At 43.0% G+C, this 15,211-nt stretch overlaps 1 protein-coding gene across 11 annotated transcripts in view; it reads right to left on the bottom strand.

Moving 5' to 3' along the window:
* neo1a (neogenin 1a) overlaps positions 1–15,211 on the bottom strand; it is a 153,052-nt gene that overhangs the window by 12,858 nt on the left and 124,983 nt on the right. For 9 of the 11 annotated variants that reach the window (XM_005455680.4, XM_019353948.2, XM_019353932.2 and 6 more), the window contains exons 11-17: positions 14,509–14,647; positions 13,727–13,776; positions 11,061–11,202; positions 9,146–9,256; positions 8,837–9,031; positions 7,029–7,124; positions 3,100–3,323 (exon numbers count right to left, since the gene is read on the bottom strand). In XM_005455680.4, coding sequence (XP_005455737.2) covers positions 3,100–3,323; positions 7,029–7,124; positions 8,837–9,031; positions 9,146–9,256; positions 11,061–11,202; positions 13,727–13,776; positions 14,509–14,647 — 957 coding nt within the window. The remainder of the gene's footprint in view (positions 1–3,099; positions 3,324–7,028; positions 7,125–8,836; positions 9,032–9,145; positions 9,257–11,060; positions 11,203–13,726; positions 13,777–14,508; positions 14,648–15,211) is intronic. The other 2 variants (XM_019353991.2, XM_005455690.4) reach the window with 1 other exon arrangement.

Genomic DNA, 15,211 nt, shown 5'->3' on the forward strand with positions numbered 1-15,211 from the left:
CTGGCAGGGAAAAGAATAAAGCTGTGTGATTTTTACTAACTGAATAACACCTGCAGATGTCTTGGTTTTCCTGACTAACAATCCAAACCCTAAACACGTCAAGTTTCAATCTCAGAGAGAACAAAAACATTCACGACTGAGAAGCTGAAGCAAGGCAGCGTTTGAGAATCATTTAAATGCTCCTTCAAGTATAAAACCAGCTCCACAGATCAGTAAGACCTGTTTTAGTTCTAAAATAAATTACCAGTGTGAAGGATTCACATTCACGAGGCATTACGTGCACTATCCACTGTTTGGAACCACATCCCTTCCATCTTTTGATGGTTTCAATCATGTTTATACGAAATAGACTCAGTTTTCACTTTATTAGGTACGCCTAGCTAAAATGAGTAAGGTCTGATGAAACAGTCCTGCAATAATTTCCGTGTTTATAATGTTTGGGTTTTTGTTGCAGCTGTTCTGAAGAGGTATTAATTCAACCTCACAGTTACAGCCAAAACAGGGCCTATTTACATCATTGAGAGTAAATGGTAGGTAAACAACAAAAGCCAAAAAACCCCCCAAAAAACTGTCAATTTAAAAATAAATTAACATTTTAACCATCAACTAATATCCTGAACATTAAAACCTTCATGAAGTGGGGTTTTATTTCAAGACTTTTGCAATGGACTGAGTGCACAGTGCCACAAAGAGAGTGCATCATTTACAAAACATCTGTATACGTTATTAAGCGCTAGTGAACTATTTAGAATCTGAAGTTATGCAACATTTATCTCAAGCTCCACTGGGATCAACTGGCATGAGAAAAAAAGTAGTCGTAGCAGCAGAGAGTCAGGTTCTCCAGTGTCCTGTCTATAATGTTGCGTGCTATGGCAGAAGTGCAGCTCTCCATTGGGGGCTGTCAAACAGAGGGCAGTAGGATAGGAAATGAAAACACCCTGTTCTTTAGAACCATGCAGCCTGTTAGAGAGCAGTCATCCCTTCAATAATGTACCAGCGTGTCTGTGGACTTGCACTAAGGGAGGCATTAAGGTGAAGGCTTTACAGCTGGCTATACCTCTTGAGTACAGCTATGTTTACATACACGATGCACTATAAAGTTTCAGAGCTTCTCTAATAGACAACATAATATATTAGATTTTGGGGATGAGCCTCAGTGACACAAACCGTTTTAAGCATCCATTCATGGCAGCAAGCTGAGCAGTACTCCATGTATCTGTACTGTTGTGGATTTACATAGTGTTAATGAATCTGCTGTGTAACACAGCATCTCTCAAATTATCCCTTCATTTCACTTTGAGTGACAATAAACCTTTGCAGTTTAATGGAAGCCTCAAACAAAAAACATTGGGTGCCAGCATCCGGTGCAAGACCCCGATACAGAGTCTGCGTACGTTTGTGCATACACCTTTCGAGGTGGCGGTATGGAGAATGCACTGTCAGATCTACGCCCTCTTTTTCTAGTTCTCAGTTCGCCTCGTCCTTGTTGAATAATTTATCGGTAAACGCGGGCCTTTATCTGAGCTCTGCTCGGTCACAGGTTTGCACACATGCATGAAACAAGGACCACACACACACACGCACATCCGCTGCGCTCTATTATTTGGAGATAAGTAATCATCATAATTGAGCTGCAGCTCAGGAATTGGAATCGGAATCTCAAACAGCCTGTTCAAGGCTCGGCTCTCAGTCACTACAAATATTTTAACTCTTCAGAGAGAGTGCCTCTTGATTTGCATCTGTTGGGACACTAATCCCAGTAAATAAATGTAAGATTCTCGTGTGGTGTTCTTCACTGATGAAGAACTATTGTTAGGATTTTGTAACAAACCAAAACAATTTTTTTTTAACACAGGAAAATCTGCTTGTTTAAATTCCTCAAATGAAGTTTAGTTTAGCTGAGCTGTTCAAGTACAATCACTCACTATCTTTGTATACATCTCTCGACATTGTTACTCCCCCATTTTCATTTCTCATGTTCATGCCTATTTGTTTGGCCATTTACGTTTGCAATCCTGCCGGTCCTTGAACTGTTTCAACTCATTCAAAGGGTGCCATTCAAACGATTAATTGAATAATCCAATTCTGTGCCAGTGTCTGTTAGTTTCGGGATCTGCCTTGAAACTAACAGTTTCAAGGCAGCTCGATTTAAATTTTACAGGAAATGCAGCATCATATGATCCAGTGTTTGCTTTCACCCTCGCCCTTTGCTGATCGCTCTTCTGAGTCATTCTAAGTTAAGCTATTGCTAACTCAAACTAATATCTCAATGAATCAGCTTTTTTAAAACTGAAAGGAGCGATGGAGTTGCACACGTCTGACTTCATAGGGAAGTAACTGACCAACTTTTTGTATTTTCATCCAGCGCAGAAAGGATTGTAGCTGCTTGTGGAAAGATGCGGGAAAGCCAATTGCTGACAGGCTTTTTTATGAAAGGAACATGAGTGTGTGAGGCTGCACTGTAAACAAACGCACCAGCTGCTCTTCTGCTCGACAAAGTAGCTGCTAAAGGACTGTTTACTCCAGCCATTGATAAAACAAAGACTTCTAGTCAGTATCCAGCTGTTAAAAAAAAAAGCTAACTTTATGTAAGACACTAACGAGCAGGACGACCAATCATGTTCTGAGTTCTGATTATCATAAAAGTGCAGAGCAGAGCATCAATTTCTCTTTATAGCCCTTCAAAGGTTGAATGAAAACAGATCATCACACTGGTACAAATACCATGCTGCCCCTGAGCTTGGGAGCTGCTGTGGGAATACTTAATTATATATGCCCACTACTTTTTATTTTCAGTGCATCAATACATCTCTCTGGAAAGTGTGGGCCCTGAAGGGATGCACAGAAATAAACTGAAATCGTAAATTAAGCTGCATCACTAATGTTTGGACACAGCGATCTGATTTGACTTGTTCTCCGTGCTAAACGTGTTACTTGAATTTGAAAGCGTCGAACTGAACCTGAAACAGCTGAATGAGCTCCAAAGATTAAAACAAACAAACAATAAAAGTCTAACTAAACCTGCTTTGGTTAGAAAACTGATGTCGAAATGTAAATCCGATAAACTGAATGCAATCATGCGAAAGAAGAATCTCTTACCTTCACTTTAGTGTTGGCAGGGATGTTGGTCTTCCATCGCACTGTGTAGTAGCGGTTATCTGTAACCTTTTGGCTCTTGGGCAGCGAGTTGTCGGCCCAGGTCACCTTGATGGTGTCGTGGCTCAGCACCGACGCCTGAACGCCCACCGGCGGCATCATGGGGAGAGGGTCTGGTACTGGGGTGTATGGAGCATGTAAGAGGTCGTACAGGTCAACATCGGGGTCTACAGGGTCAGGACATCAGGCCATAAAACCCAACATGCATGCGCACAAAAAATTAAAATGAGCAAATTAAAACGGAACGAGAAGCGTGGTGGATCAGACAGTGGAGCCAAAACAGGACGTGGGGAGGGACGCAGAGGAAGAAATAAGGTTAATGCGTTAAAAATGCAGGACGATGGCGGGGGAGGAGGAGGGGTAGGAGGTGGAGGTGGATGGTTAAGTGCAACAGGGATGGGATTGGGAAGGGTGAAAAGAAGGAGAGAGAAGATTCTATTAGAAAAACAGACACTGACCTCTACAATAAGACCAATCTACAGAAGCTACAGTACAGTATGTGCTGCTCTATCAACTGTAGCACTACGGAAAGAGAGGAAGAGATACTCTATTCATTAAGAAAAGATTACAGTAAATGGAAAACCGGAGTGAAAGAAGACACCCGTAATCCCGCTGCCAAAAGTTACATATTAATGTCAACCCAGTCATTTCAAAGAAAGAGTCAAAATGCATTTACAGATGTTTACATCATAGAGCTTTTACAACATTTTAAAGCAAAGTGGATGAACAGATGGGACACCGAGTGCCCTGGAATATCTTCTCAGAGTGGCGTTGAGAAGGCGCATTATGTTCTTGAAAACTGAAGAAGGAAAATTGAGGATTTAAGGAAGCCTGGAGGCACAGAAGAGGGGAGAGACACTAACAAATGGTGGCTGTGGTTGAGGGTTTGTGTCATGTTGCTGCTTTTGTTGTGCGGCTCAAAGGTGGAAAGCTTGTTGCGAGAGGGAGAGGTTGGTTGCTCCCTACTTTCAGTTGCAGTCCCTCTTTCAATCAAAGCTTTGTGTTTGGTGTCTTTACTTAATATGGGTCATTTTATACTAGGATATAAACTCACCAGCCACTTCAATAGGTACACCTGCTCAACTGCTTGCTGATGAAAATATCTAAACAGTCAATCACATGGCAGCAACTCGATGCCTTTAGGTATGTAGACAAGATAAAGAGAGCCTGCTGAAGTTCAAATTGAACATCAGAATGGGTAACACCCCCCCTCCCCATGATGCCAGACGGGCTTGTCCAGAGTATTTCAGAAACTGCTGATCTGCTGGGATTTTCTCCACACAGCCAATCTTTAGGGTTTACAGAGATCAGAGGAGAGTTGAGAGCTGATAGAAAGGCAGCAGTAACAGTACTCCTAGCACTGATTACAACCAGGGTATGCAGAAGAGCATCTCTGAACACACAGCTTATTGAACCTTAAAGCAGATGGGCCACAGCAGTGAGGACCACACATTCCTTCCACTAAGAACAGGAAACTTAGGTAACAATTCTCATAGCCTCACAAAATTTGGACAATAGGGGACTGGAAAAAACGTCATGAGGTTTATGAGCCTTGACGGCTGCTGCGACATTCAGACAGATGGGTCAGAATTTGTCATAAAGGTGGGGGAACAGCAGATTGGCAACTGTGTGATGCCATCATGTTAATATGATACATGGTAGACTATGGTGGTTCCAGCACCTTGTCAAATGCGTGTCAACAAGAATTAGAGCAGTTTTGAAGGGAAAGAGGGTCTAACCATTACAAGCGTGATGTACCAAACGAGTGTCCGGTGAGTGTATGTGTGGTACATTTTGGAGAAATGCATAGATAATTCAGTAAAAAAACACAAATACTTGAATACTAACAATATCATAATAGTACTGTCTCTCCAGTGTGCACAATTATTAGTACTTAACCAATGAGAGGTAATTAAGTAAAAGCTTCCATAGTGTAATATTAGTATCTTTTTAAATGTTGAGTGGGGTTCAAACTAAGGCTCCAACATGCAGCTGCTGGCCATCATGCTGAATGATAAACACTTTAAGATGACCTTGTGGCCAGTGAATTCACTGCTCACAGCTCTGTCCTTGGTTTAGCTGTGACTGGAGAAAAAGCTGGTCTGTCACCCGTGATGACACTCCTCCTCAGTCCACTTGTTGGCCCTCTACTCTCCGCCTCGCTCCATTTGACGCCTCTGTACATAGCTGCCCTCATTATACGCCCAAGACTGAGTCACAGAGTTTGTGTGTGCGTGATGAAGCGCCAAGCATTCATGCGGCTGCGGAGAGGCACTGAGGTTTTGGAGTGGCATGCAAGCTACATTTCTTTGCCCAGGCTGGAAGAATACAGCGTTCAATATTGTGAAGGAGAAAAGGCTGACTTGCCCTTGTGAAAAAAAAAAATCTTTTCCAAATAGAGGTGAAATATTTCATTTCCTGCTTTTCAGTTAAGTGTCGTATTATTATAAAGTATTCAGCCTAGCACTTTCTCAACCAAAGTTCACCAAGTTTTCCTCAGTTTTTTTCAAAAGTAAAAGTACTATGTAGGTCAGCTTGTCTTTTTAATCCCGACTTGAACAAACTGGCAGGAAGGGAACGCGCCCCCGAGGATTCAGCAGCAGCAGACGATGGTGGTGGGCTTTGGTTCTGCTTTGAGAGGAAACGTTTGGATCTGACGAAGGGTTGCCAAAGCCACCACAGGGGGTCTGCGTGTGCGCAGCTCTGTATGTGAGTGTGTATGTGAGAGGATGTGAGGAAGCGAGAGCTTCATAGAGAGAAGGGTACAGTATGACAGCGTGCGAGTGTGTGCGCGCACTCCGGCTGCCACCCCCCCTCGACGCACGTTGACGTGATTCATGTCATCCAGCATCCCACCCCTCCTCAATTGGTTGGTGCAATAGTGCTGCAGCAGAGACAAACTGGAGTGATCAAGGCTGAGCGGAGAGGTGGGAGGCTGGTTGAGAAAAGGAGGCGGGTGCAGCCCACATTCTGGGACACCCCAGGGTGCATGGGCTGGCTGTCTTCTGACACTGTCACATAATCTGTGTGAACTCCACGAACATGCAGTCTAACTGGCAGTGCCTCACGCTTTAAGATCATTTGTCAAGCACACTGGATTGGGACTTAAGTCCTACTTTTAATTGTGTGGCTGGCAGCCTAACAGGACTGTCCATATTCTGCGGCTGTTTTTAGTCTGCAGCACAGAGAAAACTGCGTCTCAAAGTTCGACTGATGCTGGATATTTCAGGTCAGTGCTGATGTCTGCCAAAATCCCATTACGCTAACATTGCATAATGAACATTTGTGATGAGGTTCTTTTGAAGTCGGTTATGAAAGACTTCATACAAACTTGTCGCTGCATAAAATATTCTTCTTTTGCCTGATGAAGGGGTTTTTTTTTTTCTTTACTTAAAAAAAAAAAAACTCAAGTAAAGCTTCTGCCCATTCATCCTGGTTAAAATATCCATCATCACTCTCACATCAGGACTCATAGTCTGGGATAAAAAAATTAAGGGGTTTGCTCACTTGATTAAAAAGAGACTTAAGTATTCTGGGGGCCATGATGAAGAGAGTTAATTAGAGCAGTGAGACTCCCCGATGACCCATTATCTGTCTGGTAATTTGAAGTCGAGACACATTTTGTCTGATAATGACGCTGGATTAGAGAGCGCGAGTACGTGTAACTCAGAATTATTATTATTATTTTTTTTTTTACAGCCACACAGTGCAAGGAGCACCGCTCACATTACATGTGATCTGAAGAACAACAAGATGAAGAGACTAAATGTGACCACTTCAAATGTTGCCTCTGAGCGCTTCAAAATGTAAGAAATCCACTATCGTTTCAAATAAGAAAAGCCATTCGACATGTGGATGTGTCTGGTTCCTACCTGACTGTGCTCTGGTGACGGCGCTCTCGTACACAGGAATGCCTTCACCCACGTTATTGAAGGCTTTTAGTGTGATCACGTAGTGGGAGCTGGGGTCTGTGAGAGAAAGAGAAGGATGGGGTGGGGGGGAATAAATTGATGCAGCCATCTCATCAACCAAAACTCTTGAGACGCTCAGCTTGAGATTGCAATATTAGCAGAGCGAGTATTTGAATACAGTCAGTCCTATTACAGCCATTATAATAAAGACCTCAATTATGCATATATACAGTACTGTGTAAAAGTCTTGAGCCAACCCTCATCTCTTTACATTTTTCTTCTTACACTAGAAGGACCAGCTGAAAGGCCAGGTCTATGTTTGGTGGGTCTTTGGTGGATTTGATCTCTTAAAACATGATTCAGATACAGTTCATCTGCTGTAGTCTAAGGAGCTTGGAAAGAAACGTGTCTGGACTTCTTTAAGTTGCATGAAGACATTTAACCTCTAATCCGAGAAGCTTCTTCAGAACCTCTTTTCAGAGGTGAAAAGTCCAGACGCTTTTCTTTCCAAGCTCCTTAGACTATGATGACCTGGATGACTGAGAACCTTCACAGACATATTCATCTGCTGTAGGTGGATTTCTGGGCCTGCCGCTTCTTTTGACCCAACTAGTCCAGTTTTTTTCAAATGTTTTCTGTTTTAGGGACACACTTCACACCAGCTAATATTCACCTAATAGTCCTTTGGGAATCACATTGTTGGGTCAACAATACCATTTAAAGTCTGTCAAACTGTGTTATCTTTGGCATTTTTCACAGATTCTACTAAGTAGCAAAGTGCCTAAAGATACAATTTAAAATTTGTTCTTCGCCAAGTCATCTGCTATGTGTAGACACAACGCTGATCCATTCCTTTAGTTAAGGTGCCTTTTGTATGCTTGAATGATTCATAAGTCAGTGTTAAGTGGCTTAACAGACAAAACTCTGAAAATGGTCAGGTTCAAGGGATTGGACTGAAAATGACTGAAAATAAATTAATGTCCAAATAAAAACTCTGAAAGACCTTCAGAAAGCCTCACTGGAAGAAAAATATGAAGAAATGGGTGAAAAATTCCTCCCTGTGTCTCTTTTTTCTATCCATCTTCTAGGCCCCCTTACTACAGCATTTAGACAGTGATCAGCTATGGCAGAGTGTGATGATAGAGTGTGATGCGCATTATATACTTAGAAGAACAAAAAAATCAAATGTTTCTTGAACGGTGCTTCTATCAGAGCAGAGCTTCCTGAGGTTTAAAAGGAATTAACTTTAATTTCATCACGTAGGTTTTACAGTCAAATACAGTTTGTGTGAGTTTCCCAAAGGCTGCATTGATCACATGCAGAGAAATGGCCCTCATGCAAAAGAACAAGCAGAACATTTTAATGAGGTAAAACTGGTTTGATGACAGCGAGCGCTAAAATCACCAAATATTTTATTCAAATATCATGACCTTTAATTATTGTGTGCCCATTAGGCCAATCTGTATAATTAGCAGCTCAGGCGTGTGGTGGAGAGGATCTTATTAATTCTCTAAACACTCACTGTGGGGTACAGATGAATTAATTCAGTGTTTGTGCGTCTGCCTGTGTGTTTGCTTATAATACACAAACCATTAATTAAACTTAGTGTATAAAGTATCACATCAAATAGATCACATTAACATTTTGTCCGATAATGATTTGACACGTATTTGATCCTTATGTGTAACTATTTTGGGGAGACGAATGTGCACACATCTATACAAAAAGCTGAAAGAAACACATGTGAAGAACAAAAAGACTGTTCTTACCGAGGTTCTCGATAGTGAAGTAGCGCTGCTTGTAGTCCACCTTGATGGTTTGCGCGTGTGGACTGCCGATGCCGTAGCCGATCGCGTAACCGCGCACCATAATGTCCTGGTTCTCCGGCGGCGTCCAGCTCACCACGATGCTGTTGACCAGCGGCCGGACGTGCAGCGAGCTAGGCTGGTCCGGAACGCGGGACTCTGATGGGCGAGAAGCAGGAAAAACTTCAGATGAGGAGGAAAAATAAATGCTAAAATAAATAATTGCTCAAAACCAAGTGACAGCTTCCGGTTTAGTAAAACAGCTGACGTTACCATCCAAGTCGCTCTCAAACGTCTCTGCCGTCATCCACTCGGTGGCCGGTCCCGTGCCATTTACCGTCATGGCTGACACTCGGAAGGAGTACTCCGTTCCATGCTCGAGACCTGGACGGGCAACACCAACACATCAGCCTGAGGTTCACAGCTGGAGTATTTAAATAGAGCTGTGGCCAAAATGACCCCCCAAGTCAACTCCTCCATTAAAACCTCTCTCAGTCCTGGTTTTACTTTACGATTTACTGGTGTGCTCTGATTGGCTGGGTCAGTTGGGCTTTCAAATTTGAAAACACAAATATTTTAAAGCAGATACCTGATACGTCTCTCCACGGCTTAAGGAGAAAATCCATAACTCGCCCAATCTATATTAAAGTGATTAAATTTTATTTTCACATCTGATGAGTACGATTTGATGGGATTTAAATAAAAACGCAGCACTTGCCTTTAAAACAAGTTAAAAAGAGAGTGTCTGATAAAAAGTAGCACAAAACGAGAGACACTAAGAGCAGAAGTTTAAAAAGAAAATGGTAGTCCGTATTAATTCATATTTTAAAGCTATATCTCCCTTAGAGTGAGCTGCAACACCGCTGGGTGCCAGCTTTGGTATTCAGAGAAGAGGGGAACGCCTGCTGACAAATGATGTGTTGCTGTATTAATTTGCTGCAAAATTTTTCATCATCGCCGTATTGTCCCATTTGCACGCTACATGCTAATCCTGTACTCTCTTCGCTCTGTACCCACTATTCTGGGCCGCCCTTGGGGGTAGCTTCTGAAGACTGCCTAACCATCCGTGCCTCCGAGGCTACAACATCTTCTTCTAAACGCTTCTGAACCAACAAACACCCCTGTGTTCCCCCCCACAGAATGTTCTCCAAAAATCAACTTTTAAGTGTATATTCTCTTTGATGCAGCACACAGCATGAAGCCGGGCCACTTGAAAGTTGCTGAGACGACATCTAATATTAATCACCGCTGCCGTGCCTCTCTGGTGATATTGTGCATATTTTGCTGATAGCGGTGGGTAATGTTAGGGTACAGTAGGATGTGTAACTCAATTGCAATGGGTTTAGAAACCGATGTGTGGATGTTGAGTAAATAAACAGGCCCGCAGTTAGTCTGACTAATCCCATGAATCATCTGATACGCATCTTCAGGCTCAAGATAAGAGATTTATTTAAAAAAAATTAAAAAAAATCCTGCACCCCATCAGACACGGCTCACACTTTCCAAGACGCATCAGATAAAGATACTAAAATATAGAGATGACATGGAGTCTGATAGCATAAAAGTTTGAGCTTAGGGCTCAGTGAAAATGTCAAAAAGGGGAGTTCTTTGTGGATCTATCATTTTAAAATCAGATTCGATATGTAAATCTATGCATCTGTATCACTTTTGGGCTTTTAGACGAGGGCACGAAACCATCACAGTGTCATTGTTTTTGTGGACAGCTCTAAAAACACCCTGCAGACGTCCACAGGGATGCGTGTGTCCATAACTGTACAGCAAAGTCTTTTGCTCACAGCACTGCCTGTTAAGAAAACTGTTCACGTCTCCTCTCCAACTTGTCTTTGCACTTTTTTATCTGGTGATGGGATGACTTTTCGTAGCTGCAGGGCGTGTATAGCTTTAAATGGTCCGTCTTTCAAACCCAGTTCTGAACCTGCGTATCCAGGGTGGTTTGGAAACTTTGTTTTCAAACTGGGTTAAAAGGCCAAGTACATACAAGAAACATTTTACTAGCAGATGTGAACTATGGTGGCTCTCTTCCCACATCTGAACACTCACTGAATGTAACTGGAGGTCAAGTTCATAGCTAAACTCAACCTGTACACATGGTAATAAATGCAATACATTCATAAGCACGTCCACTGGTCTGAGGGAAGAGGATGGATTTATTCAAAAAGTCCATTACCATCCAAGAGCTTGTAAAGCTGGGTGCCTTCAGTGGTTTCAGATTCGCTCCTGCGGGATCCTTTCCGGTATCGTATCTTGTAGCCGGTGATCTTCCCGTTCTGGCCGCTCAGGGGCGGGGGCTGCCACCGAAGCATGATGCTCTGAGACGGGGAAAGGTGTAAATGAAACAGAATGTCATGTTTAGCACGTGCTTTTGGAGCCTGTAGCTGTAAAGGTGACCTCACAGTTTAGCAGGCGGCATCGCACCTTCCCATGCACCTTGGCGTGGACCTTTGTGTTAACAGAACCCTGCGGGTTCACCGCGGTCCAAACGAGAGGGAGACCCACATAGAGCAAACACCCCCGTGAGCGCGAGAGACGCAGCGCAAACAGATGCATTAGGAAGAGATGACTATGAATAATAAAAGTTGTGATGATAAGCGAGGTGTGTGGTCAGGTTAAGCCTGCAGAGACACCGAGGCAGAGAGATGAAGGCAAGACGCTCTGCTGGCGGGCCCACGCTGCACTCTTTTGGGATGTGTGCTGCTGAGTTTTTGTGTGCCTGTGTGTGTTTAAAGAGATAGGTGGGGGGTGGCTCAGCGTGGGAGAAGAGTTAATTAACGCTTCCCCACTGTCACACTGATGCACAAAAGCCCGAGTACACGCACAGGGCACGCGCGCGCTCCTCCCCAGCAGAGTCGAGGGAATTGCACAAATTAAATTTGTGTGAAGTGTGTTCAATTATTTCCATTTTTCTTATTACACTATCGGCCCCGGCTCGTCATGTCTGTTGCGTTTCTACCTTCCTCGCGCTAATCACAAAAAACCTGTTTAATTGACTTTTGTAAACTCACAGGGGAAGGTGAAGAGGCAGATGCCAAAAGCAAAAAAAACAACAACAACAAAACCCCCCCAAAAAACAGAGAACATAGATCAGAAAAACACGATAATCAGGTTGCCTTGTAGGTGAAAGATGCACCGTTCTGCTTGACAGGACCCAAAGAGGAGACCACAAATGAAATGAATGTTAATTAGCTCTTTTCCACTTGCGTTTGGTTGGGTGTACAGAACTAATTGCATAAATGGTTTGTATCTAAATACTTGTACTGTAATTATTCTTTTAATGGCTTGTTTACGCTCAAAGTGAAAGACGATGACAACAAAAAGAGAAAATGAGATGAATTACTGAATGACACTTAAAGAAAAAAAAGAAATCTGTCAGATGTTTGTTTCACAGCCTTAAACCACTTGGTCTGAGCCAAAGTGAGGAGGGACAGCTGGCCTCACGCACACTATCCTCTCAGCAAACTATTCATGTCTCTTCCACAGACTGAGCCCGCTTCATTTTACTCTTAAAATTAGCATGAGAGCATTTTCTCTCTACAAATCTCAGCAGAGGATCCCTCAGCATGGGTGGCTAGCTCTAACTCAGGCTGGGAGTGTGTGATAGGATTGTCTGTCAGTGTTTTCCCTCACTTGGGCTAAGCATCGACCAGCAAAGGGCCAAAAGTGCCGGTTGCCGTTTTTGTAGTCAGTGCACACGCCCTGAGGTTTTCCCTATCTCTTCTTTTTTACTTTTTGCAAATTGCTGTCTCACATGTCATGAGTGAGAAACATCTTTTGTAAAAATTAATCCCTCACTCGGGTGGGAAAGTACAATAAATAGGCCTACAGCTCTCTGTTTGAAGATCAAATGCCTGAGATGATGGGCAGCCGAGGCCCGTTTCCTGTTTTAATCAGGGGCGTGTTGTGCAGCCAGCAGCCACCTCAGCAGCCTTATCAAATAAAGCGCGTCACGCGAGAACTGCGGCATGTTTCGGCTGAAATAAACAGGATTTAACAATGAAACTTAAAAAGACTGAGAGGATGCCAGGACTTGTTGGCTGAGCTGTGGGGGAAAAAAAGAAATTGATCCAGTTATCTCTGCTCCAGAGAGAAAATTGAATCTAGATAAAATGAGATCTCGCTTTTAAACAAGTAAATCTTTTTATCACGTTGCCTATTAGCCTGCTAACAAAAAAAAAAGAAAAAAAAGGTGAGTGAGAAAGTGAGATCTCTGTTACCGAGGGTGAATTGGAAACTGGTAAGTGATCACACTTCTAACCGTTTGCACTTAATGAACCAATATTGGTTGAAAAGTTAACTTTTCCAACTTACATTCATTATGAGTTGTGTTATGTCGGGTTTCAACTAGACGTCTAAACTTCATTCGACCTATAAATCCTACCTGAGTATCAGTTTTAGTGAACCCGCATCTTCCTGTATCCTATCAGATTTGAGCTGTAGGCTCCCATGCCAGTTTCTGTACGGATGGAGTGATACTGAGGATAAAACCTTCTGACAGGCGAGTCTCCTGCCGACGAGAAGATCGATGAGGGTTCACACGCCCTCTTAACCAGCTGGGGCTACAAGGATCTGACGCAGCTAATAACACAGCAACAACGGTGCACTGGCCTGCGGGCTATGTATCTGTTCAGCTGCTTGTGTGTGCGAGTGAACGAACGAGCGGGCGGGTGAAGGCGGATTTGCTGAAGCAAACACATAAACACAATCGCTGTACAACAAACAGTTTGCAGGCAGTTTAGGTGTACCTGCAGCTTAAAGTCCTCAATAAGGCAACAGAGAAACCTAAACAAGTTAAAAGGTCTGTCGACGCGCCCTTCAGTCGAGACAAATAAACCTCACCTTTGAGTTCTGGACCTCGATGGTCAGGTTTTGAGGCGGGGCACTTGGTACTGTGGAAAAATGAAAATACAGACAGTTTGTTAGTGTGAAACTAAAGAAAACATAGAAATCTACATTTTGGCAGAGCTCAAACAATCAAGTTATTAATTATTTGGACAAAACAACGTTATAAAGATAGCCCTATTAACTGAGAACCTCAAGTTTTGGATTGTTGGTTGGACATAATGTGGAACCCGGGGTTGTCTTCCTTCTTTCAGCCGCTCCCTTTTCTACCTTCAAGTCACCTTATCGTTAGCATCCTGTGTCACACCAACCCTCCTTTGTCCTCCTTCGCTACATCCATATTAGCTGCTTTACAGCAAGGAAACAGTGTGTGCTGACACATTTGCCTCGCCAGATTTATCTTACAGTTACAATACTCTTTATACCCCAACTTTTTAAATGCTTTCGTGGTGGTTGTAGCTCAGGAGGTAGAGCAGTAATGTTTGATTACTGGCTGCTCCAGTCTGCATGCCAAATATCCTCGGGCAATGTACTGAACCTTGAGTTGTTCCCAAAGAGTTTGAGTGTGAATGTGTGTGAAATTAAGGCAGAAAAGTACTTAAAAATAAAAAAAAATTTAAAAACTGTTGAGCGAGACATGTTAAGCAAAGTGTTTTGAGTGCTCAAGAAGAGTAGAAAGGAACTATATAGGAACATTTCCAGTTACCATTTCAGTGGTGTTACAATAAAAGAGGAGTCAAATTAGTGTTGGTACATTTACACTTCATCAGTCCACTAACCGTCAGACAGAGTGCGAACGACGACGTCCTCAGTGGAGACGCCAGAACCGTGCCTGTTGTTGGCCACCACGCGGAAACTGTACTCCGTGTTCTTCTTCAGCCCCGCCATGCTGTACGACTGGCCATCTATGTCAATATCCTGAACGAGAAAGGGAGGGAAGGAGAGGAACGGAACTTGTCAGTGAATTGAGAATCGTGCGACTCCCCTTGCTTAAAAAGCAAACACGCCTCTACTTTCACGGCTGCTCACCGACATCTCGATATTTACGAACAACGGGAAAAACAAAAACCGAATACGTGAAGCTTGTATGAAAAGGAAACGTTTATGATTACCTGCAGAAAAAGACAAAAACACTGATAGCACTCCAGTGTAGCATTTTTATAGTATTTCACAGCCAACAGCAGTCTGATAAATGCAGACATTTAGGACCGTTCCAGTAGCTTCACAATGTGACGCCAGCCTTCATCGTTTCATCACGCTAACATTTCTGTTTGTAATTCGGTGTGAAAATGTCGTCTTCCGCAGAGACGCAATTTGTGCCTTCTGTGATTTTGACTTGCTTTGCTTTACAAATTGGGCACGCTGACACATGCCCAATTACTTCAAGCCTATTTGCATGCAGCTCTTTGGTTGTGACATTTTGGGCAAAGAAAAAAAAAAAAAAGGCACTTGGAGGAAACTCTAATCTTGCTTCCAGAGCGG

The sequence above is a fragment of the Oreochromis niloticus genome, linkage group LG1 (genome assembly GCF_001858045.2).
Source record: "Oreochromis niloticus isolate F11D_XX linkage group LG1, O_niloticus_UMD_NMBU, whole genome shotgun sequence".
NCBI lineage: Eukaryota > Metazoa > Chordata > Actinopteri > Cichliformes > Cichlidae > Oreochromis > Oreochromis niloticus.